Source organism: Mauremys mutica, chromosome 2 (genome assembly GCF_020497125.1).
Source record: "Mauremys mutica isolate MM-2020 ecotype Southern chromosome 2, ASM2049712v1, whole genome shotgun sequence".
NCBI lineage: Eukaryota > Metazoa > Chordata > Testudines > Geoemydidae > Mauremys > Mauremys mutica.
In genome coordinates, this window is record NC_059073.1 from 60,761,535 (window position 1) to 60,789,273 (window position 27,739).

General features: G+C 40.3%; 1 protein-coding gene across 1 annotated transcript; it reads left to right on the forward strand.

Moving 5' to 3' along the window:
* Positions 1-47: 47 nt before the first annotated feature.
* Positions 48-25,121, forward strand: TRAM1 (translocation associated membrane protein 1). Its single transcript, XM_045004741.1, has 11 exons — positions 48-401; positions 4,595-4,658; positions 5,321-5,442; positions 5,644-5,760; positions 6,491-6,549; positions 6,967-7,051; positions 16,195-16,265; positions 16,361-16,465; positions 17,441-17,584; positions 20,002-20,162; positions 23,881-25,121. Exons 1-11 carry the CDS (start codon positions 279-281, stop codon positions 23,952-23,954), a joined length of 1,125 nt encoding a protein of 374 aa, XP_044860676.1. The 5' UTR covers positions 48-278; the 3' UTR covers positions 23,955-25,121.
* The last annotated feature ends 2,618 nt before the right edge of the window (positions 25,122-27,739 follow it).

Genomic DNA, 27,739 nt, shown 5'->3' on the forward strand with positions numbered 1-27,739 from the left:
GGCCGCCCTTACCCGTACCGAGCGCCCAGCCCACCGGACGGGAGTAAGGACGAGAGCATCGCCACCGCCCGCCAGCAGGTGGCGCTGCGACTTCCCAGCAGCCGGCCAAGGATTCCCTCTCTGGCCGCAGGCGGCGCGCGGAGCTAGGACGAGCCGCTTCCCTCCCGTGGCGAGCGCTGGAGGAGCTGGGCGGGGCGGACGTGCTGCTCCGCTAGGCGGGCCGCCTCCTCTTCCGCCCCTTCCTGGCCGCGGCGGCTCTCCGCTCCTTGCCCACCACCATGGCGATCCGCAAGAAGAGCAGCAAGAACCCGCCCGTGCTGAGCCACGAGTTCATCGTGCAGAACCACGCGGACATCGTCTCCTGCGTGGCCATGGTCTTCCTGCTGGGGCTCATGTTCGAGGTGAGCCGCCCCCGCCCCGGGCAGGCTGAGCGGGCTGCGCACGGCCCCGGGGGTGCCCACCCCTAGTGCCCGGACCGGGGGAGAGGGGCCTTGCCGGGGTGGGGGTGAGCCCGGAGCTGGGGGGAGCAGGGGGCGCTGCCCTGCAGGGTGGATGTGTGTGTAGCTGATACGCTGATCTGGCCCAGCCGGGCGGGGTTTGGGCTGCTCAGGCTCCTCCTCCCACTGTGCGGGGGGGGGGCCTGATGCCGAGCACACCTCACCCCCCCGCCCCCCAATACCTGAGGGCTCCTAACCCCGCGGGCTGCTGGGGGAGCTGCCCCTGCGGCCGACACGTTGCACAGGGAGCAGACTGTAGGAGGGTCGCCTTGGGCAGGGGGCTGTTGGAGCTGGGCCACGCTCCGTTCCCTGGGACACCGCCCGCAACGGCCTCCCCAGCCCTCTTGTGCCGGCCCCGGGTTGGGTTATGGGGCGGCCCCGCCGGCGCTGCAGCCGGGGTGGGGGAAGCGCCGCTTCCCCTTTGTGCGGCAGCAACATCAGCGCCCTGCGGTTCCTGCTGCCCTCGGCCAGGTTACGTGGCAGTCGGAGCGGAGCGGGGGGCGGGGGACGGAGCGTCTGGCTCGTAGTGTTGAGGGAGGCGGGGCGGCGGCTGGGGCCCAGCGAGGCTGCCGTGTGTAAGCAGTGGGGATGGGGGGGCGGGAGCGTAAGGCCTGCTGGGGAGCGCGTTTCACATGCATCCCATGAAGTGGGTATTCACCCACAAAATCTCATGCTCCAATATGTTTGTTAGTCTATAAAGTGCCACAGAACTCTTTGTCACCTGCCCTTGGAGCGGCGGCTGTCCCCAGCTAGCTCCTGGGCAAGGGGAGCAAACGGTGACGTGTCCCAGACTGCTTATCCCCCGGCTGACCGCGATTGCCGAGCTCTGCCACCCAGTACTGAGGGTCCTGAGCAGCTGTGTGATTCACACACCTCCGCTGCAAACACATGTGTGAAACAACAGCAGCACATGTGAGAAACAACAGCAGCACTCCGCGGGGAGCCGCACAAACAGTAGTGACGTGCAGAGGTGCGCGTTGCATCTCCAGGCAGCAGCCAAAGGGGAAGACAGTTGGTGGGCAGATGCGTTCCATTTTCCTGCCCTTGCAGTTCAGTGGTTTAGTGTCTTGTTTGGATAGTAATTATTGGGAAGATGGATGACCTTGCCATGCAAAATCAATTTGGAATTAGTGAAGATTTAGTATCCAACACCTAAGTATCCACTAAGCTTTAAAGATGCATCTGTCTGCATTCAGGCTCATAACTAAGTTCTTATGACAACCATCCAGAAAAGTGGTGATGTGCTGCTGCCTGGGACAACAAAAAATATGTTTGAGCTAACTGAAATCTAGTTATTTTCTAGCTGCTTTTGAGACAATGGTTAAAAGTCAGAGTATATTTACTGACTAAACTATCTGATCAAGTTGAAAATTAAAATTAGTCTTCTAAATTTTCTTTTAAAAGTCACTGAAGTGAAAAAGAAATGGCAAATTTGTCTACTGGATCTCCTGTTTTGCAAAATGTCTCTTTTGCCTCTCTGCAGTTGCTTATTGAGAACGTGCACAAAGACTGGTAATATATGTGCTCCCTTCAGAATAGCACTCGCCTATTATGAGCCAAGATAAGACAGTCTCAATGTGATGTGCTAGTATGTTTGCCTCAATTTGATGTGCTAATAGTCTGTCAGTGTTACCATGATTCTTAAGAGCATAATCAATCCCTTATTCATTTGGTGAGCAGCCTGAAGATTTATAAGCATTTTATGTACATCACTAGTTTTTTATATCAGTTTTTTCCAACTTTAAGTAATATTCAGTATCCAAAGGCCACAGATTATCAACATAGATTGGACAGTAGGGGTTTAAAATAAATATATATCTGTCGTATACTACGCTAAGGCTTGCCTCTGGAAGCCAGACATGTCTGTCTTCCCAGATGTTTTTGGTTGTGAAAACAGTCTATACACTGTTTTTGTGTGGAAAGGAAGAAGGATGGATTTGAATTTTTTTCCTTTTTATGTACACCTGTGATTCACTGTTTTTAAAAAACAAAGTGATAATGCCTTATTGTTTGTTGTAGTAACTGATTTTGCTAATGCTGAAAATATTTTTGTATACTGGAGTGTAAGTTTTCAATTTTATGTTCAGTCTTTCCACTATATGCTATTCTGTACCGACAAAGACCTTCTTTAGTAGTTGCTTTTACTATGAAAGTTTTACGGCTCTGCCAATCTTTATTCTTTGTATCAGAGGGGCAGCCATGTTAGTCTGGATCTGTAAAAGAGTCCTGTGGCACCTTATAGACTAACAGACATATTGGAGCATGAGCTTTCGTGGGTGAATACATAGTAGGTATTCACCCACGAAAGCTCATGCTCCAATATGACTGTTAGTCTATAAGGTGCCACAGGACTCTTTGCTGCTTTTCTTCTTTGTGTTAGTTCGGTATCAACAAAAGTGGTGCCCCATGGATTGTACTTAGCTTTCATGTCACAGAATACATATTGACATTTAACTGTAAAAACATTGTAGAGTGCTGGAAGCAAAGGACAAAATAAAGAATGACTAGGTGACCACTGGAAATTGTTCTCTTGTACAGGAAATGGGATTTTTTATGGTCTTTAGATATTTTGACCTCTGTAAATACTTTTCCAAACATTAGAGGTAAATGTTGCATAGATGATGTAAACTGTATAGGGGTGATAATGAGTGATGGATGGTATGGCACTAGAGAAGTAGTTGGATCCCTTAAACCCTTCAGTTCCAGATATTCTGAACTTGATTTTTGTTTATTTAAAAAAAACTGTTTCGGGTGTATTAAGTGGACTTCATGGAAGCTTTTCCAGTCTTTACTATTTTACACCAGGTTTCTTGTTTGCAAATAGGAGTAGAAAAGATAATGTGCTGCTCTTTTTAAAAAAAATAAATACATACATACATAAAAGTTTTTCCTAAAGAAAGGTAGCAATTTTATTCTGCATTTGTTCTGACTTTTTAATATTTTTTTTCATGTAGTCCAGAATAATCAATGGCATCACTACTCTAGCTGCATTCTGTTCACCTTGTTTTACTTTTTTGTGTGCTTGTATTTCTGTGTTGTCTAGTGTTCAAGGGTTTCTAAGGGTATGTCTTCATTAGCAACTTCAACTAGCCGTGGCAGTGCTTTAACAGTCTATAGGCTATATAGTCACAGGCTATATAGTCAGAGCACTGTTTTTAAAAAACAAAAACAAAAAAAAAACCCACGACGGGAGCACTGTCTACCAGCACTGGGAGCACTTGCAGCGCTCTGGGATGTTTTTTCATGCCCCTGAGCGAGAAAGTTGCAGCGTTGTAAAGTGTCAGTGTAGACAAGGCCTGATTCTTTTGAGCCTGGTGTACAATTCATTGGTTGTAATTTTTTTTTTTTAAGGATCTGTCAGCATCAGCTCTATATTTTGTCTGCCTGCCCGCCCCTACCCTCCTGTTTGTGATTTTTATTTATTTATTTATTTTAGCTGGGATGTTAAAATTGAGTTTGAAACAAGGTGATTGACTAAAAATAAGGTCAAAGGTAGTGGTCTAAAATAGATGACTTGGCATTACAATACTTTGGTATATTAGAGTGAAGCATAGTGGAAAGGGAATTGCAGCTTGTGTTAATGTGGTGGAAAGGGATTAACTCAGTGGCTCTCAAACTTTTGTACTGGTGTCCCCTTTTTCACATAGCAAGCTTCTGAGTGCGACCCCCCCCCTTATAAATTAAAAACACTTTTTTGTATATTTAATACCATTATAAATGCTGGAGGCAAAGTGGGATTTGGGATGGAGGTTGACAGCTCGCGACCCCCTGTGGGGTCTCGACCCCCAGTTTGAGAACCCCTGGATTAACTGGTAAATAGGCAGTTTGGAGGTGACTTTTTGGAGAGGATTGTTAAAGTATTCTGGCAATGCTCAATCCCTGCATTGTGGGAGTTTGCTTCCCTAGACAAGCAGTTCTGCCCGTTGAAAGTCAGATCAAATGACGTTGAGATGAGGTTCCTTTCCTTTATCATTGCCAAGCACCCGCCTCCACTGCTTATCTAGTTCAAGCCATGCTGGATATGTGTTTTTTGATTAGTAAACTTTGGTTTCCTTTAATTTAGATTTTATAGCACTCACTTTGTCTTGTTCTTTCAGATTACAGCAAAAGCCGCTGTCATTTTTGTTACACTTCAGTACAATGTTACCATTCCAGCTACAGGTAGGTATCTTTTGAGAATTTAAACACTAGTACCATGGAGTAGACAGAATTTTCATAAATTGTTGGTATGCTGTACTCTCCCAAATTGAGTGTTCGTTGTAAGATTAACCCTGTGCAAGTCTGGATGCTGACCAAAGTAATTCTTGCTAATCCACTCTTATTCTTAAACTATGTCATGAGATTAGTTTTGTGATAACATTTTTAAGGCTGTTCCATTCTGTTAATCATATTAAAAATATTGCCTGATGTGAAGATGCACATGAATCCTCTTAATATCTTTTTTCTTAGAATTCTGGGCCTGTATGTAATGCTCTGTGCTAGTCAGAGGGGGACAAATAATTTAAAGTAGTCAAGAAGGAAATGTAAGAGTTGAGTTTTGGAGTTTAAATACATTAGTTATGTTTTTCATTGTACATCTCTACAGACACAAATTTAGTTTAATGAGAGGGAGTTGATTATAAACTAGGTCACTAGTGAGTTATGCAATCATGAATCATTAATTTGGTTTCAATTTGTATCCAGCACAAATAGGAATATCTTTTTAATTGATTTGTTGTCTTAACAATACTGCTTTGAGAAATAGACAAGCTTATTGTTAATTGGACTGAACATGATTTTTATAACGAGCTTTCTAAAAGTAAAACTTTGTTTTTGTCCTTTAGAAGAACAATCTACAGAAACAGTCTCCCTTTATCATTATGGTATCAAGGACTTGGCTACAGTTTTTTTCTACATGCTGGTAGCAATAATTATGCATGCCATTATTCAGGAGTATGTGCTTGATGTAAGTAACAAGTATGCATTTCTTCCATTAAGATAAATATGGTATACATTATTATTGTAAGATTTAATTAGAATGTGTGGCTACGTTGACTTCAGTTTTAGATATTTTATGAAAACTATACATAAGAAACATCTAACCATCCTCCTCTTAAAACAAATGGTTCAGTATGTTTATCAATAACATAAATAACTTTTGTTTTAGAAAATTAACAGGAGAATGCACTTTTCCAAAACAAAACACAGCAAGTTCAATGAATCTGGACAACTTAGTGCATTCTACCTTTTCTCATGTGTCTGGGGCACGAATATTCTTGTCTCTGTGAGTATGTCTTTTATCTTTCATTTATATTGTCAGATATTACACCCTTGCTCATCTAACTTTTGTGCTATGAAAATTACTTACTGTAGTTTTCAGCCATGTATTTTAATATTAGATCAGAGAAGTCTTTTGCCTATTGTATTTAGATCTCTGTCACAGTTGAATGCCAGTTAGTACTTGTGATGGTAGATTTCCTTCCCCCACCCTAATTTTGGGGGTTCTGCCTTTCAAACAACAAATCAATTTTTGAGCATGGGACTGAGTCAGGACTCCTTATCTTTGTTCCAACCCTTCAATGCTGTATGACTGTAAACAAGTGATTCTGCTTCTGGTTACTTACCTCTAAAATTTATTTTAAATACTGGTCAAACTCTCAGTCATAATTACTTTTTGTGAAGAGCTTTGAGATTCTCTTAAAAATATATATATAAAAAATCTCTACTACATTCCAGTTTCCAGAAACAGAAGTCTTTTCTTGTCTCCAGTAATAATCAGGGCTTGCTGACATGACTAAACTTACTGGTATAATTATATCATTATACTGGAACTAACTCTATGTATGAACACTCTTATTCTGGAATAAGAGTGCATTTTCCGGTTTCACTTATACTGCTTCCGTAGCATCTGTGCTATAAATGAGAAATGTGACAGACTTTCATCACTGTCTTCTGTATTTATTGTCTGTCTGTCCTGTGATTAAAAGGTAACCAACAGGTTTATGTATTTTCAGGAGAACTATGTATCGGATCCAACGTCTCTGTGGAAGGATTACCCACACACGCTGATTCCGTAAGGTTTATTCCTTCTTCAGTGTTAGAAAGTAGTGATTATCCTTCAAGATTTATGGCCGAGAGTAGGTATTTTGTTTAGACTAACTAAGGGGAGCAGTAATGGAGATGGTTAAAATCTCTGCTTAAAACCTGATGCCCCACAACTCTAAAGTAACTAGCAGAAATAGTATTTCTTAAGGGCAATAATGCAGAGAATTAAGTTGCTAATAAGCGCTTAGCTACTCTTGTAATATCTTTTTTGGATCATTGTTATTTTCCAAAAACCTTATTTCTGTGAATAGTGTTGAGAAGATGCTGTATTCGTTTTATTGTCAAATCCATGGTTAACCAAGTGTGCAGAAAACTTCGTGAAATTTTTGAGTTTGGACTGCAGTTACAGAAGTGATGTTTTTTATTTTATTGCTGTACCATGCAGGTTTCAAATGAAGTTTTTCTACATCTCACAGTTGGCATACTGGTTTCATGCTTTTCCAGAATTGTACTTCCAGAAAACCAAAAAAGTAAGCTGAAAACATTTTTTTAATCTTAACGGTGAAAATACTGCTGTGCTCTCGCAACTGTGCCAGAAATGAAGGTTTCAGTATAATTATACACCTCTACCCCGCTATAACGCGACCTGATATAACACGGGCTTGCGTATAGCGCGGTAGCAGCGGGGCTCGGGCGGCGCTTTAAAGGGTCTGGGGCTCCGGCTGCTGCGAGGAGCCCTGGGCACTTTAAATCCTGCTGGAGCCCTGCCGCCGCTACCCCAGGGCTACGGCAGCAGGGCTCCCCACAGCGGCCAGAGCCCAGAGCTCTTTAAATCACTGCCGGAGCCCTGCCTTCACTACCCCGGGGCTGCGGCAGCGGGGCTCACCAGCGATTTAGAGGGCCTGGGGCTCCCCGCAGCAGCTGGAGCCCGGAGCTCTTTAAATCACTGCCGGAGCCCTGCTGCCCCTACCCCAGTAGAACAGGGTTTCAGCTATAACGCAGTAGGGATTTTTGGCTCCCCACGGCCGCGTTATAGGGGAGTAGAGGTGTATGCTTCTGTATCAACCAATAGTTCACTTCTGTTTGTAGACCCATCATCTGAACATGCTTTCAATGTTCAATCAAAGAGTTGATTAGATAGCTGCATATTTATTGAAGAATGTGTTAAAGCATTTTTCTGAGTAGTTACTTTGAAATACCAATAATTGTTTCAGTATCTCCATTGTGAATGGAGCTGTTGTCTTTCTCGGTGGGAGCCGTCAGTATACTACTTCCATGCAAGCCCTATTTGGTGCAAATAAGATTGACTTTCTATTACACACTTTAAAGAACTGCAAATCAAAAATTCATTTATAAGGTAAATTCTCAATTTTAACCAGTGTTTTAAATAATACTTTTAAATCAGTTTGTTATAAAAACGTTACCTCATAACTTTCAGTACTCAAAGGGTGAAACAGTGAGTTCAATATGACAAAATCAAAGTGGTGGCTTCCGGTTTAATTGTTATTAAAAACAACTGAATCTTCCCATTTATGGTCTAATCTTGCATCATTGAAGTCAGAGGGGTTTTTGCCATTGACTTTACAGAGGCAGGATCCAGACCTGGTTCTTTGTAATTAGAAGTGATTAAGCATATTTAAGAACATAAGGTTTAGTAGATTAGATTTACCGGTGGTCCAACTGATCCAGTATCCTGTCTCTGAGAATGGTCATTTACCAAATGCTTCAGAGGAAGTTGCTAGACACCAAACTGGAAGTGGGGTCTGCATAATATCTGTCAGATTGGTTTATATCTTGAAGAATGAGTTTATAATCCCTTCAATTTTTCCTTGCTTCAGTAAGTATGGATGTTCTCATTTTTCTTCTCATTTTTTTTTAATCCTGCTAATTTCTTGGCCTCAATGATATTTGTGTAATCAAGTATTTTCTCTAAACACTAATACGTTCTATGTGAACAAAATTGACTGTGATCTTCTAATGTAGTAAAAACAAATGTCAGAATTCTTTCCTTGTGCATACTGAATGTAAGTTTCAGTTTCAAACTTCTTTTATTTAATTAGTAGTCTGAGTGAGTAAGTTTTCACTAAAATGAAAAAAAAATCATATCTGATGCTTATTGCAGGGTTGGTAGCAATTATTTTCTTATTTAGCAACTGCAGGGAATCTTAACTAGATATCTTTGGGGAGGTAGTGTAAAGATTACCCACCTGGCCAGCTCAAGAAATTTTAGGAAACAGCACATATATTTATTTAGCAAAGGGAGACTGTCCTGAATTAGATTGTGTAAAATCAAGTATTGTATAGATCCCATTATAGGTGATCTTGGGGTGGGAATAAGTGTGAGTTCTGTAACATAATTTGACTGCCCCAAAAGTATGTGGTTTTCCAAAAAATTAACTAGTTTCAGAAGTCACTTTTATGGAGAAGAGTAGACAAGGCATAGTGTTGTCAAAGTTTCTTAACCTTCCCACTCACATGTACTCTCTTTGAAATCTTAAATCTACCATTGTGTACATTATTGAGTCCTCTTAATATCGGAATCCTCACCTCCTTTTGAAAATGGGCAGAGACCATTCTTATTTTATTCGTTATAGCTAATAAAGTGAAATAACCAAAACTCTTTGCTTGTCTGTGTTCAGGACTTGGTGGTTGGATTGTGTTACTGGGTGCCTCCATTCTTTTTTTTTAATGAGGTTTGGAAGGTGATGCCTGCCAGGTCCCATCTAGCTCAGTGTGTGAAAGAGTGTCAGGGTAGATCACAAGGTCTTTGGGTTTGCAGTGCCTCCAATATGCTAATTATATATGCTTCTCCATCCCCCTTTCATCAGATTTGAACACTGCAACTTCCTTCCTTTCTCAGTCTCTGGCAAAGAACTAATTTTGTTCTTGAGATAAGTGATAGGTTGATTATTGGTAAGGGGAGTTAGAGGTTATGACTGCTTCATCTATTGTGTGTGTCCATCTCTTACCAAAACAAAAGTTTTTAAAGCAGGAAACTTTTCTGTCCTCAACTCAAAGTATTAAAAAAGATTTTCCAGGTCACAGCCGCTGCAGTTAACAAGTATTCCAGGGTCCAAAAGTATGCAAGAGATTGTGAACTTTCTTCCTAAATTTAGGAGAGCAGTCACTCAGGTGTATTTATGTGCCAAATTGCAGATATGTCTAGACCCTTAAGTTTTCACTTGGCACATAAATAGACCTCAGTGAGTACTTTTCTAAATTTACATTAATACACTTTTCAAAATTATGCTACAGTAATTTGTAAATTTAGAGCACTGCATGTATACTTACTAGTACAATTAGGGCTTGTCTATATAAACATGTAGTTTGCGGCAAGCTGGGGTCTGGATCTACCCCCACTCTATTCTGCTGCAGACTGACTGCATGGACCCTACTGATGTGTGTTAACAGTTTGTTAATGCATTTTGACTTAGTTCTCTTTTAAATCAGAGTTGGGTCCATGCGGACAGACAGTCCATGGCAGACTAGCATGAGGTAGATTGACAACCCAGCTTGTTACAAACTAAATGTTCATGTAGACAAGTTCTTAAATGAAGCTGGTTAAAGGCCTGATTCTGCTACCCTTACTCATATTGGATAATATTTAAATTAGTAGTTCTACTGAACGTAAATATTGGTTGGGATAGTCTTTCACTGCTGAGAATTCTGTTTTTTGTGATTCCTCGAGCAACAAGATACCCTCAACTTAAGAAGCAAGGAACTTCAGTCACGGTGATGATTGAGTCTATCATGGCAGTTTGAGCTCACAAACTTGTTTGCTTTGATTTCCCTCAGAGTTCATCAAACTCTGTGCCTGAGTTTTTGCAGTGTGTTTGAAGTAGATGATAGCCAAGTTATCATGATCACTTTTTTCAGTTTTCTGGCCTGACTAGCAACCCAGTATATGCAGCAGATACTTCTGAGATCAAATGCTTGAAGTTGGAACTTAAATAGCAAAATTTGAATTTTATTTTTTAATTAAGCTTTTTAGGGATGGGGGTGATCTTTGAGAGCTAAATAACAAGCTCAGGGGTATGGTTAGTGCAGTCCACAATATCATTGAGTGTCTTGGCCTGTACGCCATTTGAACATTGTATATTTACTGCTATGCTATCTAAATTCAGATCACCTAGATTTGATTTGAGCTCTACTGTCTTGATCCCCCACCATTTCTAAAGCTGTCTATTCCCTGCATGATTTCATTAGCTGTCCCAGACTCCGTTTCCTGTGTAAGCAAAGGATACAAATCTGATGCACACAGATACACCTCTACCCCGATATAACGCGGTCCTCGGGAGCCAAAAAATCTCACCACCTTATAGGTGAGACCGCGTTATATCAGGTTTGGTCCGGTACACCGTGCCAGACTGGACCGGCTTCCCCAGCAGTGATTTAAAGGGCCCGGTGCTCCAGCTGCTGCAGGAAGCCCCGGTCCGTTTAAATCACTGCCGGAGCTCTGGCTGCAGGGCTCGGGCAGGGATTTAAAGGGCCTGGGGCTCCCCACTGCTTTACTGCACTATATCCAAATTTGTGTTATATCGGGTCACGTTCTATCGGGGTAGAGGTGTACTTGCTCAGCCACACAGCCATCAGAAAACAAAGTAATCTAGCTTTCTACATGAACTTCTAAGATGATTCCTTAAGAGAATTTGCAGTTGCTTCAAGTCTTTCCTTCAGTGGGCATTAATAAGTCTTGACTAGATTAAGGCTGTTTCTAGCTTGTAAATTGCAGACTATTTCATTCTAGTGAATAGTAACTATTTCATTTTAGTGACTAAGCAGTTTTAAGGTGGTAAACTTGCATTTCTTCAGATTACAAGGCAGCTCATATACACAAAATAGCTGATTAAAATGTAGTATAAGTGACTTATCTTCTGGTTCCATGCATTTCACGTGGGCAACAAAGTATATGGGGGATCAGTTTTGATGTTCTTAGAATCCATTTACAAGAGGATTGTCCTTTTTAGCGTCTCATTCTTTCGACAGGATAAACACTTCATCTTTCTGACAAACCTGGAAAGTATTTACATCAAGGTTTCTTATATTGTTCAGGAAACTCTTATGTGCCATGTCCTCTATGGTTATACGGCAGTGTGTGCTGATTCAGGCTGATGACATTTGTTTTTTTTAAACCCAGAAATTCATCAGGTTAGTTTGTGTTTCCAACAAAGGTTGACTTAAAAAGAAAAATTAACAAATCTGTGTGTATTGTTGGGGGAGGAGGGAGTTGTTGCACACTATTTTAAATGTCTAAATCTAGGATTGTCTTGCAAATTAAAATGCCTGGCCCTGGTAATAACAGCAGAGTTTGCAGTTGCAAAAGGCAGCAACTTTGAGCCAGAGAACCTGACAGAGCAACTAGGACATCTTTTGTCTATTATGGATCCTTGCTGTGCTTAATTGGGGTGGAATAATAGGAAGGTGTGGTTCACCTGTTGACTGTTCAGGCTCTGCCTGCAATGACAGCCTAGGAAATATGTATGTGCCAGATTTGTATTCCTCAGTAGAGTCTGAAGCCACAGGAGGTGTATTCTTGTGACCTGTGTCGTGCATGATGTCTCGGCTTCCATCTGCTAGAATGAAAGAAACTACAACATCAGGAGCTCTTCCTTCTTTCACCTCAACCCCATGCCACTTAGTTTTTGGGCCTGACTTGTGAACGCTCCTGGCTCTCAAAGGTAGAAATCTGGATCCTTGTCATCCATTTTGTTGGCAAAATAAGGGTACTTCCTCTGCTTACTACAGGGTGTGTTTGATCTCATGTGATCTTTGCCAGGAAATCCCCTATTAATTTTATCCTAAGGTTTTCTCAAGATAGGTTTGAAAAAGAGGTCTCTGCTCCACTCAGTAGCAGGATTTTCCATTGGGGTCCCATCATCTTGTAACTAGGTTTCATAAGGTAGAGGCTGCCTTAGACTCCAATGGTGCTGGAACAATTTTTATAGTTGGGGTGCTGAGAGACTCTGAACCAAACTGTAAATGGCAGCCACTTCAATCCATGGGGTGCTGCAGCACCCCTAGTTCCAGCACCTATGTTAGACTCTCTAGTAAAACTTGGAGTCTAAATTCTACTTCTAAATGTTGTTTGTTCAGACTCATTTGAACTTGTGCTTGCCTTTCCAAGCTATCTTCTGTCCAAACTCTGTGGCCAGGCTCAGTCTGCTGGCATTTCCTGGATTTCTGCCCAGTTTACCTTTCTTGAACATAACCCTTCAATGAGTCCAGGTCTCTCTTCTTACTGTTCAAAGATCCTCATAGGCTGGGAGATAGGTATCAGAGCCTGCATCCAACACGCCTCCCTTGCAGGCATTTCCAACCCAAAAAAACTTTGAGGAAAGATCCTTCAGCTGATGCCTGTAGTCCAGCTAGTGGCATCTCTAGAAGGTATGGCTTGAGCCTGAAGTGATTGTCCAGTAGATCTTTGAGGAGACAGTTTTCACAAGTTACCAGAACAGTAGCCATTCTACTGCATTTACTGGATGGAGCTGTACTGGGCTCCCACCTGATACTGGGCCCGTGCCTTCTTGAGCGGTCTTATGGGAGGGATCTCCGTTCACCCTAGTGGGCTCAGGGCTGATCTTTCCCCTCACCCATCACTTTAATCTAGCCCATTTTGGCTTATCCAGAGTTACTCTTTCTCTTACTGGAATTTCAACTGAGTGGTTTTTTGTTTTGTTTGGTTGGTTTTTTGTGGCAACACCCATATGGACACTCACTCCGGGCATCCCAGTGGGCCATCAAGCTCAAACAAGTGACTAAGCAGGGGAGTGTACACTGGCTGTAATTTTTTTCCAGTTCTAGAATGTCTCAACTGAAGAAACCTGTTGTCACCCAGGGAGGAGGAGAAGGAACTGAGCTGTTAACTTGTATCTGTATTGGCTATTCTCTATTAGATGGATATTCATCCATATTGGTGATGGTACATCAAAAACAAATCACCTCTTATCTTGTTAATTTGCTTTTTTGTGCTATTGGTGTTACTTCACGTTTAGCCAACCTGTACCCTGTGTGATATGTTTCCTTCTGATGCAGCTTTTAATGAATGAGTTGGCTGAGGAGTCTTCTTACATATGAAGAAAACAAAACTTAGCTTTAATTCTTATTTTCAGAAGTTGTAGATCCTCACCCCTTGCAGAGCCTGAAGTGTATGTCTTCTCTATGCATGTAACTTTTCACCTTTCACTTCAGACAGCAGCTGTCATTTAAAGAGGAGGGGTATGGGGACACCTAATAAGGAGGCGTGGTATTTCTTTGCTGGACAGTGAACAGATCTAGAATTCTAGCTTGCACAATTTTTGCTTGCCATGTATTAAGAGCACAAGTCTTAAAAATGGCTGTTTATAATAAAGATAATTTTCTTATTCTTTTCTATCAGACCATATGGGGAAGGTCATGCTAGAACCATGCTTCAGTGGGTCACAACTGAGGATGCCAAATTTAGGACAAACTGCTGAGAAATAGGGAAGATACACCCCCAAGACTGGTCGCTAATCCCCAATAGGATATACCAAACCAACAACAAAAGTAAACTTCTTTTTCACCACACTGGCTAACAAGAAGTCATAAAAGCAGTTTCCTGGGGCATTCTAGTTCTTATGTCACCACCAAAAACACCAGATTCACAGATGAGTGGTTCTTTATAACCAGTCTCATCAAATAGGTTCTTCTGATCCCAAAGGACCAGCCCCAGACACCCAATATATAATTTAGATCTTACCCAAAAATCACACTGATGCCAATCCTTTAGTATCTAAAATCTAAAGGTTTATTCATAGAAAGAAAGGTGAGGGTTAAAAATGGTTAAAAGAATCAAGTACATACAATAATTGCAAAGTTCTTGGTTCAGGCTTGTAGCAGTGATGGAATAAACTGCTGGCTTAAATCAAATCTCTGGAATACATCCACAGCTTGGAAGGGTCATTCAGCCCCTTGTTCAGCGCTTCAGTTTGTGGCAAAGTTCCTCCAGAGGCAGGAAGCAAGATTGAAGACAAAAAAGAGGTGTTTCCAGGGCCCTTTATAGTGTTTGCCATGTGGCGAGCATCCCATTGTTCTTACTGTGGAAAATTACAATAACAAGATGGAGTTTGGAGTCACATGGGCAAGTCACATGTTCATGCCTAATTTCACTCAGTCATTGCAGGAAGCCATTACCTACACTCCAGACAGCACATTTACATGACAGTCCACTTAGTGTAGATGGGCATCTCCCACGGTCTATTGTCAACCAAGTGTTTCTTGATGAGTCCCTTAATTTGAATAGTCCCTCCAAGATGTGCTGCCTAGCTACCTTGTGGGCAGTACCCCAGGAGCCAACATTTGAAATCCAGGTATAGAGCCAATACTTATAACTTCAAATAAAAAATGATACATGCCTTCAGATAGCATAATCATAACCAGCAAATCATAACCTTTTCATAGACACCTCACTGTGACAACCTTTGTACAAAATTTGCTGCATATATATAGCAGTGTTGCAACAATGATCTATATGGTCATATTTTAATCAGATAACATCACACATGCTCTAGCTAGATTTTTGTATCTCACTAGTGTTATGGTAGGCACACAGATTTGCACATGCTAACTTGATTTGACATGAGAATACAGGTCTGTTTACTGTAGTTCTTGCTGGATGGATTTTTCACAATTTCCACTACTATATAATATGTGCAAGCGAAAACTGAAATACTTCACTCAATCTATAGAGGAAGCTCATCCAAAAATATAGAGGTTCTCTGAAATGTTGTCAGTGTCCTGTACATTGTGTGTAGCTCTTTAAGAACATGACTTGTATTATACCCCACACTATTATGTATCACTGGAGTATATGGTCATATGAGTGATTATTTAATATTTGCAAATGGTTTATAATTATTCTTAAATCGCTCTATCTACTTTCTCTCTGGCCCTACTCCTATTCTTATCTCTTCCTCCTGCCTGTTCAGTCTCTTCCTCTCGCTATTTAACTTCCATGTGGTATCATCAAAATGGAACCAGTTAAAAGCCTAACCTGAAGTGCCAGCACATATACTGGTATCATTTCTAATAAAAAAATTCACTGTGCTGCCAGCATACAGATCAGCCTAAGAGGATGGAATCCTGAAATGGAAGCATCTTGAGGATCTCACACTTCTAAAACAGATGCATTCTTAGCATTGCATTTTATGTGAAAATTCTTGAGTTCATTAATTAATAGAACTTTTTTTAGTGTATACAGAAAAAGTAAAACTCAGCAGAAAATAAACTTTTAAATTGTAATTGGGTTAACCTTGGTTGCCATAATAGGTAATTTTGGTGTGTGAAATATTTGTATATTTTGATATGTAAGTGAAATATAGTACAGAGGCATAATTTTTCAAATTTGCCTTAAGAAAAATACTTGAACTGCTTTGAAAAGCACCTCTGATTTTTATCTGACAATTGATCTCCCCCTCCCCCCATTTATTCTTCTTTATTCTGGTGGATGCTTAAGATTACCACTAACTAATCTATTGTTAACTCCTGAATGAGACTAGTATGGAATTGAGAGAGACAAACAAATCTAGTCATGGGAGACACTTTAATATTATGAAAGGAAGGATTAAGGTGTCTGAGCAGCCTAAATGAAATTTATAAAATCAGTGAACATGAAAACATTGTGTCCCATAGACTAATTCATTCTTCTGTCTAATAGGAAGATATCCCTCGCCAGCTTGTCTACATTGGACTTTATCTTTTTCATATTGCTGGAGCTTATCTTTTGAAGTAAGTCAGTTTTAAGATAAATTTCACTGGATTTATCTGCTACCATAAATATTTCAGAAAATGTTTGAATACTTGGTTTGCTCTTGTTTTGATAGCCTCACTCGTCTTGGACTTGTTCTTCTGGTGTTGCATTACTTTGTTGAATTTCTCTTCCACATCTCCCGCCTCTTTTACTTCAGTGATGAAAAGTATCAAAAAGGGTAAGTATTTATCATAACTGTAACAAAGAAAACTACTTTGTGGCTCACGAGCTTCTTGCAAAGTTTGTATTTCTGCTGCACAATAGCCACAATAAAAAATGAGTTCAGTTAGAATTTGCTTGCCCTTCAGAAGTGTGACTTCTGTATTTTTAATATAGAGTACTACTCTTTAATTCTATGCTATAAAACAAGTAATTTCATATTACCCTATTGCCTACTCAAGCAATTGTTGATACAGCAGAATTCTGTTCCTTATTATATACTTTATATTGATATATGCAAGAAAATTATAATGGGATATTTGGTGTAGCAGACACAGTAAACTTGACATAATTCCAAATGAAATTCTTTAAATTCATAGCTGCTAATAAGTATCACGTTCATTGTTTACCTTAATACGGAGGGGGGGGGGGGGGAGAGCACAGTCATTGATTTTACAACATGTCTTGAACTCTGTAGAAAATGGGGGTTAAAGGCCAAGAGTTGAGGTAGTTTTTCCTGTTAAGCTTTTAGCAATCAAAATTAGTAGGTCCCAGTTAGCAACTTTATACCCCTCTTAGATAACAGTCTGAAGTTGAATAATATCTAGTGTGTTCACTTATGCTGATCCTTAAAACTGTGCATAAATGACTGTGCTGTTTAAAATCTAACTTGACTATCACCATATTTAAGATACATAATCACCACTTCTTTTCTGTAATTAAAAAAAACCCTCAATTATTGCAGCAACTTTCTTATTCAAAGAATTATTAGAATTTTTATTTTAGTAAATGTGTAAACATTTGCGAATTGAAAGGAGATTAGCAGTAACATCTCATGTTGAGTATCAGTCCTAATTTTTAAAGAAATCTTGATAGTTTTCTCTAACTAAACAGAGTCCCACATAATGGAAATAAACAGTCAGACTAATGATGTTCTGATGTTATCCAAATAATGAATATGCATATTTATTGACTTGTGGCACTTTCTTTGTAGGTTTTCTTTGTGGGCTGGTCTTTTTGTTTTTGGAAGACTTCTGACTTTGATTCTCTCTGTTCTCACTGTTGGATTTGGCCTGGCAAGAGCAGAGAATCAGGACCTCAATTTAACTACTGGAAATTTTAACATTCTGGGTATCAGGTATGGTAAATTGAAACCTTTTTTTAAATATTACTCCTGAGGGAATTCTGCACCAAAATATTTTAAAAATTTGCATTTTTTTTGTCAAAACACAATATAATGACACCATTTTCAATTATTTGCTGACAAATATTTTGAAATAAATTACCAAAATAATTGAAAAGGGTGTCATTATATTGTTGTTGTATTACTGTGTTATTTTGACAAAATATGCAGAACTTTGCAGAATTTTTAAATTTTTGGTGTAGAATTCCCTCAAGAGTACCAGGGTTCTGTGTGTGGCAGAATCTGGGTGCAGGGGGTATCTGGATGCACGGGGGTTCTGGGCGCAGGAGGAATGGGACTCTGCAGGGCAGTCCAGGTGAAGGTGGTTAGGTTGCAGCGATGGGGCTGAGTGCTGGGGGAATGGGGTTGGCTTGGCAGGTCAGGGTACAGATTGTTGGGGCTCAGTGGTGGGTCCAGGTCTGGGGGGGTCCCAGTGTAGGGGGTGAGACTTGTGGGGTTTGGTGTAAGGGGAGTTCGGTGCAGGGAGTAAGGGTTGGCATGGGGGGGTGGTTCAGGGACTCCCAATGCAGGTGACCTCAGTGGGAGGTTCCAGGTGTGTGTGCAGGGGTGAGTCTCGGTGGGGTGTGTGTGTGGAGGGGGTCCAGATGCACAGGGGTTGGGCGGTCAGAGGGAGCGGTTCCCAGTACACAGTGACCCCTCCCTCCCGTGAGTGAAGAGTGATGGGGCCAGGAAGTGGGGGAGGGGAGGGGTCACTGTGTACTGGGAGCAGCTCGCTCCGACCACCCAACCCCCGTGCATGTGGACCCCCTCCCTCCTCACTCAACCCCTCCTGCCGAGTCTCCTCCTCCCCCCCACCTGGAACCCCCACCCCACCGAGCTTCAGCTACTGCACGTGCACACACTCATAGATACCAGTGTAGAGTTTCCTGCAGCCCGGGGAGATTTCTGGGGGTGATCTGACTCAAACCCAGCTGCTCCATGCAGGGGACGGGACACGCCATCTCCGTCGTCCTCTCCCCACCGCCCAGCTGCGGTGACTTATCTCTCCCCTGGCTGCCAGAACAGATGTGCCCGTCCTGCCAGGGAGGGTGAATGAACACTGGTGCAGCTTCTCTTTCCTTCTCCACAAAAAACATTTTTCTGTGGAAAGCAAAGAGAATCTGGGGGGGAGGGGGGAGGGTGATGTGTTTCTGCACATGTGCAGTGGCGCCAGAATTTCCCCAGGAATAAAATACAACTTAATGCATATTATGGAATGTTCTGTATTCATATTAGACTGAGGACATTTATTAATTTACTTAAAGCCCATACCCTCAAGTCCAGAGCTTTGGTAGCAATGGTAAGGCATTTGCCCAACTCCACAACAAAATTAACTGAAGAATTCTTGTACTACTATAGATCATAGTGTTGATTGTCTTGCCAGAGAAATGCAGCTTTAGACTTAAAGGGGCCCTCTGATATACAGAAGTTTTAAGTCTCTCAACTGTTCTAAAATCTGTAGATTGGCCTCTAGATGCATCCCACTGAGAAAAATCTTGTAAGCTCCAATAAACCAAGCTGTAACACATGGAGTTACCTACAGATCACTCTCTCAGGCAGAAGAAAGGAGCAGCCACCATTTCCCTTCCCTCACCCAGGAAAATGAGCTGTGGGTTCTTCAGGGAAGTCCTTGAAGTCCTGAAGGCACCAATAAAAGGGACAGGGCACTTGTTCAGGGGCCTAGAGAGTCTTCACTGTTGGTTGCGAGGTGTTTCTTTCATCTGCAGTAACATGGCACAATTAGGAGCCATGCTGTTGTCATACTCTATGCACCCTCTACCTTTCAGGATTTTAATTTGTGGAGGAAGGAAAGTATGAAAATACTGCTAGGGTCAGGGATCATCTTATCAAATAACTGCACAGTTTTATGGGGAGTAAACCGGAGCCCGCTGGTAATCGGAGGAGCTTATCTGACAAACATGGGAAAGGAGAGAGAATGCCGCGAATCTGCTACTGCTTCCATATTTGCGCATTTGACCAGTCTCAACCCTCTGTAGGTCTCTCACTCTAATTTTTCTCTTCTTTTGCTAAATCCTATTTCCATATCTCTGTTAACATCTGTCTCTTAATGGTAATCAAAAATAAGGAAGTAAAGTCAGAACCAGGCTGACTTGTGCCTCATAAAATCTCATGAGAAGAATCAGTATTTGCCTACTGGGAAGAGTTTCTAATTTGTTGCATATTGAAAAGAATGATTGCTTACATGTGTCTGAGGAAATTTTATATACTTTGGTGAGCAAACAGGCAGCTTCTCTTGACAGATACAAACCTTGAGGGTTAACTGTTTGGTAAACTTGACAAACTTGTTGACATGCCTTCATCTGATACTTGTTTACATGACTACCTCTGCTCTGTCTTAAATCTGTTTATAGAATCATTGTACTGTCCTCAATCTGTGGAACTCAAGCCTTTATGATGTGGAAGTTCATTAATTTCCAGCTTAGAAGGTGGAGAGAACATTCTTCTTCTCAGCCTCAGTCACTGAAGAAGAAATTTGTAACAACTAAAGGCAGACCATCCAAAAAAGAGCGAGGTTTGTATTGCAAGGTTTTTCTTTCTGAAGATAGAGTTAAACCAATATGAAAAACTTATTTGGCATAGTTGGGTAAAGTGCTGTTGAATGTTTGCCATGTGAAATGAGATGTTTCTGGTTTTGATACTCAAACTCATACTAATGGAAACTAATATTGGTGGTTGATATCAAGGAGGAATAACTTTGAAATTGTTCTCACTGGCTATTTATAACCCAGATAATATAAAAATAATATACCAAATAAAATTACCTGAGTGTTTCAAAGGTGACTCTCAAATACCCACCTGACTTGTAAAAATTAAGGTAATGTGTTCCAGTTTGCCAGGTTAAAGGGATATCTAAAAGTCCGTGGCTGTTTTAAAACTTTGCAGGTCACCTCTGAATTGCACTCTACTTTTACCTGTCTCACTCTTAGGCCTGAATTACATGAGAGTAATCCTTTTTGAATATCTCTTAAAATTGACTATGGGCTTTGTGTACATGGTGCTTTAGTTTGCACCAGAGGGGTGTAAACGTTAATCCACACTAGCTTGTCGTGCACTAACTGTCCTGCATGGATCCTGCTGGCGTGCACTAGAAGTTCACTAGTGCCTGTTAATGTAATCCTGAAGTAATACTATGTAACAGGCACAAGGGAACTTCTGGTGCTTCCCAGCAGGGTCCATGCAGGACAGTTAGCATGCGACACACTAGGGTGGATTAATATTTACACCGCTCTGGTTCTCAAGCAATATGTAGGCAATTGGCCCTATTTGGAGTTCTGGTGTGATGTGAGACTTTGTTCTCTAATTATAGCTTTTTGTTTAAGCAAATAACCGGTTCTTCCAGCTGGGTTTGCAGGTTAAAGTAAATGGGACTTGTGCTTCCATGCTGCTTAGGACCCTAACTTTAGGCTCTTGGTTTTGTAAATTTTAGTCTGTATGATTTTGTTTTTGTTTGTTTTAATCACAACTCTAATGTATTTGAAAGTTTAAATAATTCTCACTGGTAATATTAATGCAGTAATTTTTTTGCCATAGTTTTATAAAATTCAAGTAAGATACTCTTCCAGTACTGGTATTTTACAACAAACAAACCACCACCGTTTATTTAAATTGTAATTTAATTAGTTTTGCAAGGATTCAACCTGACTTAATGACTTTTTTTAAAAATCAAGTGATTTAAATAATACAATTCAATAACTTAAATCACCTTGACTTAAATCATTGTAGTACCCTCCTATGTGTGATGTAGGTGAGTTACAACACAAACTTCAAGGTGGATATTAGTTGTTAGTAATTACATATATCATGAGAACAACAAAAAGAGACACTTAACTTGAATTGTGGTATTTCACAAATGAAGTAATTTTAGATGTTATACCTACCCTGGAGGCCCACAGCCAATTTTGGAGGGTTTACAACTATTGTTCCCATTTAATTTTTTGTCTGTCTTGTTGCTATGTGAAAAACCATGGGAGAAGAAGTACAAATTAAAGGGAAAAGTGGCTTAAAACCCTCCCAAAAATGTCTTTTTCCTTTTGATATTATACACAACCTTATATCCATTGTGAAGATTTAAAGCTGCTCAGGCCTGGTAGTGGTATGTATTAAGCACATGTGCTTGAGTGCACCAAACCCCACACCTGCCAACATCATCTGGCTGTAGAATTAAAATGTACACGTTGTGAGATTGAGACTTTGATGGTGTGGGGTTGGGGCTAGATAGATGTATTGGTGTATGTCACCCTTCCACTGGGAAAAGGGCAGAAAGTCATGTGGCAGGTCCTGGTGCTACAGAGATTTGGTCCCAGCTCTTTTCTCCCTGTGCGAGAGTGTATGTCTCCAGATCCCCTTTTTTTTCTTCTTGCTTTTACTTACTCCAGCTGAAGCCCAGGAGCAAGCCAATAGGGGATCAGTAGGGCAGAGTGATTATAGCTAGTTACCTGTGATTCAGGCAAAATTGAGTGTTTAATCTGAAATTGGAGTAATGTAGGGCTTGTTGAATGCAAACTCTGCAGTAGCTTGAGCTGGTTGCGGATGACTGCTGTACAGGTCGAATTTATGGATGTGATTATTGGGACTGTACACTTGTCTGCTCCTGGGTGTTTTCGTGGTAGTGTTGGTGGTGGTTGCCTTAAGGCAAAGATCACATGAATTCCCAGTTCTGTGGTGTTGCTGCTGCTCCTTCTGCTGGGGATTCTAGGATGCAACAATGAAGCACCACTTCAATGGTGACTGTCTTTTTACGATTCACCGTGCCAGAGTTAGTGTAGGAAAGTACCAGACAGTAGTGGTGATGTGGAAAGCAGTTTGGAAGGGAAAAGTAATTTTAAGCCCCTATGGCACTTTGACTGCATCTGCAGACAGATGTTGTCTACTATGGTTTACAATGCAGAACGTACCTAACTTAATTGCAAGGATACAGCAGGTTTAATAAATCCATAGCCTAAGGAAACCCGATCATTGAACAGTCAAGGGTTAAAAAGGCTTAATTTCCAAAGCCTGTTGTTATAGAAGCATATTTACCAGGGCCGGCTTTAGGGCGATTCCCAGGAATCGGGCTCTGCGCCTAAGAGGGGCCCTGTAGCGTCCGGAACAGGGGCCCCGCAGCGTCCTCCAAAGTGCTGCCAGAAACAGTGGAAATCAATTGAGCTGTCGCCGAATTGCCACCGCTGTCTTTGGCGGCAGCTCAATCGCTGCTGCTGTCTTCGGTGGCATTTCGGCAGCAGCTCTTTCCAATCGGGCCCCGCACGTCCTAAAGCCGGCCCTGCATATTAAAGAGAACGTCTGTTTGAGCAAGAATTTCAGGCATTTTCAAGAACAAAGGGAATGGGAATGACTACCCTTGCCATGATTTAACAAAGAAAAGAAAATTCAGCGTTGCAATCTCTTGAACAGCTTAAGTATTCCAGTAGGGGAGATTGATAACTTAAATTTTGGCAGGGGCATAGTTCTCGGGTCACAGATGTGCCTTTGTGTACTGGTTAAAAAAAAACAAACCCACAATCTTCTGGCTAATTTATAAGGGGTTTAAAAATGTACTTAGATGCATGCATATGGCTTTTCCTTTATAATAAACTAACAATCCAGCAACTTTCCATTGGCACTTCACATGGAAGGAAAGTCTACAGAGAAAGAGGCAGGTGAAAAGATCACTAATACAAACAGATATTTACAAACTGCACATAATATACTGTATATATTATTACATATGTTTGATGGTGTGGTAGAAGTGTTTTGTTAACATAAATTTGGAATGAATACATTACTTAAGAAAGGTGAACCATGAGTGACTTATGTAAGTCATCCCAGATGAATGCCAGTAAAGCTTTTTGCTGCACTATACTATGTATTCTCCACACATTGCAGAAAAGCAAAAGGTTTGAGCTTCTAAAATATTGATTTGGGATTATCTCTTTAGAACCCTTCATCTGTAAAGTTGGATACTAGTTGTCCAGAACTCAAAATCAGTCTCTATTTTAAAATCTTTTCTGCAAACTATGTAAAACAGACTTTTTTTTTTACACAGAACGTTTTTAAGCTATTGCAATTATTGCATCATGAAAGTCTCTTAAGACAGCATTTAGCAGAGTAATACTTACATTGGAATAACATATACAAAAGCTATATGTTGACTTAGAAACAACTTAAAGATAATCAAATATAATTTATTTATTTATATATTATTTATTTGTTATTTTGCTTGGGAAATCATCAATTTTTTTTCTTGTTCCTAGAAAATGGAGTAAATGGAACAGTAACCTCAAATGGAGCAGACTCGCCTCGTAGCAGGAAGGAAAAATCATCATAAAACTGAATTTTATTAAGTTAACTAACTAATGTCCCCAAAGAATCTGCTTTTTACTATGAAAAGCCCTTCAGCACTAGAGATCTTACTGATTACAAAAATACAATTCATGCTTTTTGATTATTGCTATTGTTTTGTGAGACTTTTTTTAAAAAAACATTTTGACTTTAAATAAAGAGTGGAAAGGTTATCAGTTTTCAAATGTTTAGGGGGCCACAACACTTTTTAAATAACCATGAACACTTTTTTAAACACTTAGTGTGATTAATATTAATCAGAATTCTACTTACTGAGGATCAGTGATACAGTGTATTATTCCTACCAGTTTTTATAATCTTGGTAATATCTTGTTACAACGTCATATTTTTCAAGTTCTTCAAGAAGTATTGCAAAATTGAAGTAAAAAATTAATATCTGTTTTTAGATATTCTCGAACGTTCAGTATATTACTTTGAATCAGATTTGCAGCTCAGTACTGGTTTTGTAAGACCATCAAAATTAATGTGCGTTATTTTGTAGGTAATAGCTGCGTTCATTTCAAGAAATGCCCATGTCATTAAAACAAAATCTAACTGATTGGAAACATTGCAGTGTCTTATTGTCAATGTTGGCTGGAAACCTCTTGTATAAAATACTTGTAAGGAACAAAATCTTTCTGGTGTAGCTTTAGCTCTTAAAAAATGGAAAACGGAGAATGTGTTGCACAGAGAGGAGTGATTTGCATAGTGCTACTTTAAGTTAATAAAATAACTCACAACTGTGCTTATACATGTGCATGTTGCAGATTACTAGTGTGACATAGGCCTGCTTTGAAAACTCATTTTGTCTCTTGATTTTTAGATTGCATTTTTTTTAAATGGGTCAGATTTTTAATTTCGGATATATTTCAATGCTTTGTGGGGAGGGAATTTATTTAGACAAATCAAGTTCTTTCCTTCCCTTTTTTTTTTTCCCCTTGTTTCCATCTCTTATTGGGAAATAGTTCAGTGTATTGCATATATATTTTTTGATGAAAAAATATATTTAAAAGCTACAAAGTTTTTAAAAATTGAACTATTGGTGATCTTTGCTCCCATTAGGACCATTGTAACTTAATTTGCATTTTTGCCTGTTTTTCATAGTGCAAAGGTTTGTCCAAATAATTAAATTTTCAGTTGAATCTGCAATTAATATTTGCATTCATATCTTTGTAGTCTGTAATAGGTATAAGCCCAGCTCATTTCATTCCAGAATAACCTACTTAATAGTTTACCTTAAATGAAATTGCTAGTTCGATAGCTTTTGTTAGACCACTTATTGATAAATAGGAGCCCTTATGAAAAATCTATTGAGCTCAGCGAAACAAAAAATTGAGTATATTAAACTGAGCCCAACAAAATAACAATAAAAACTTCATTCACTGTCTTGTTTTTCCCCTTTAGTTGCTTATGCATTTTTTGTCTTGTATACTGATACAAAATTTGGGCTGCACTTAATTATCCGCTCTTACATAATGTATAGCTATTTTGACATGAATTGTTGTAAATTTTGTATAACATGACTCTTAATTCTTGATGCAGTTGCTTCAACAGCTCCCCCCTGCTTAGAATTGCAGGCAAGCATAGACCTGGTTTCAGTAGAGCTGTTATGGGGTTGTATACCCTGAAATTTGTCTTGTTACGGAAATAGCTATGTCATGTTTTGTTTTTAAAAAATAAGTTAAAAAGCTGTCTAGGGCAAAAAGATTCCATCACATCTGATCATAAAACTGTAAGATCAGAGTTCAAAAAGTGATAAATATACATGTAAATCTCCATTCCATGAACCAGTGTGCTTTATGTCTGATGTTTAACACAAGGATATTCTTTGAGTTTGGTGCCGTGCTCAAAGATTGTACTTGAGGGGGGAAGAATGTTTAAAAGCACTAACCATGTGTGATTCCAAAACTGTCATCTGAGAGTTTGCCCTCTTTTGGCCATGTTGGTGCTATCTAGGGAGTCTAATAAAGAGAGCTGTCAACCTCCTGGTAGCTTTTTTTTTCCCCCAGAGATCTTGAGACGAGAAGGGATGATCATGACCATCTAGTGTGATGACCTACATATCACAGGCCATAGAATTTCACCCAGAGGAATTTTGAGGAGTGGAATCTTCCGTCAGCAGAAGTGAAACATAGGTTCTGATCACTGATGCATGAATCCCTTTTATTTAACTAGCTACCATTCTGAACATAATTATTTAGAGTTTTCCCTTAAGTGATTTATTGGAGCCTGGGGTTTATAATATCAACTGGTTTCCAGAGAAATTATTCCTTGAACTCTGAGAGTCTTACAGAATGATTGAGGTTTACACCTTAAAGTGTAAACTTTGACTTCACCTCCAAAATCCTCTGAAGAGTTATGTACTTTTGTCTGTTAGTACAGGTTACTAACATTGCTCACTCTTGACGGATGTTCCTGAAAGGCTTTTAATTTTCAGAAGGGCTGCATTTCCAAATTCAGCCCTCTGAGTGGTCATTTTCTTATCTGGTAATGGGAAGTCCAAATTGTTCCAGGTATCCTTGGATTCTTTTTTTAATTTTTATTTAACGTGCTGAAAGCTAGCAGTAGTTGTCTGACTTGTAACTAGGAAAGGCCAAGTAGTATCTTGAAGAATGTATTTCTGATTTACTATAGAAGTAATTGCCTTTGTTTTCTCTCCATTGTCTTTTGAAAAGTATTCTGATCAAGATGACAAGACTATATGATCCTGATGTCTCTGTTTCCAGTCTGCTGCCACCCATTCTTAATTCATGTATTAAGATCCTTTTTGCTTTGCTCAGAAAACTCTCGGTTGCTTAAATTTTTGACTTCCAAATCATGATCTCTGTATTTGTCTCTTTAGTTGCAATCTGGAGTTTACAAAACCTGAGCAAAGTAAGTTAGTGCAGACTTAGCAACATGTCTTTCAAATATGGTTGGTAATTGTAATTTTTTTTCCTTGTTCTGCTCTATTTCCTAACCCAGTGATTCCCAAACTTGTTCCGCTGCTTGTGCAGGGAAAGCCCCTGGCAGGCCGGGCCCGTTTGTTTACCTGCCACATCCGCAGGTTTGGCCGATCGCGGCTCCCAGTGGCCGCGATTCACTGCTCCAGGCCAATGGGAGCTGCTTGAAGCGGCAGCCAGTATGTCCCTTGGCCTGCCAGGGGCTTTCCCTTCACAAGTGGCGGAACAAGTTTGGGAACCACTGTCCTAACCTAAATCAGGTGCAAGAAGTTATCCACTTTTAGCCTGCTTAGTTTCAGAGTTGCTGATCCCAGAGCAGAGAAAACTGAGGTCCACTGTGATTTATGAGGTTGGGCTACATCTGTGAGTCTGAGCAAATGGCTAACAGGATGGAGTATGTCTGTGAAGAATTAGGATGGGGAAAGATCTGGATGTCTGTCTGTTCTTTCATAGATATGGAATCACAGACGTTCGAGATGGGCAAGACCTATGCGATCATCTGGTTTGTTCCCGTCCCTAATACAACTTTGTTCCTAGGCTGCAGGAGACCTTTACACTTTGTGTTAATTGTAAGTTCCCATATATCCCATAAAGAGAAAATTGTACCCATTTCCAGCCTAAATTCTAGTTCTATGTAATATGGATTTGGATACCTCTTAAATATATTCTTGCTAATTTTATTCTCTTGTCAGTGTTCTGCCTGAAAACCAGCTCTTCTCTGTAGCTGAACTTTAAATGTTCTCTTTATACAGAAAATAGGAATGTAAGACCAATACTGAACAGTCATGAACTGCTCTAGGCATCTAAATTCCATAGGGTAACTGTCCTA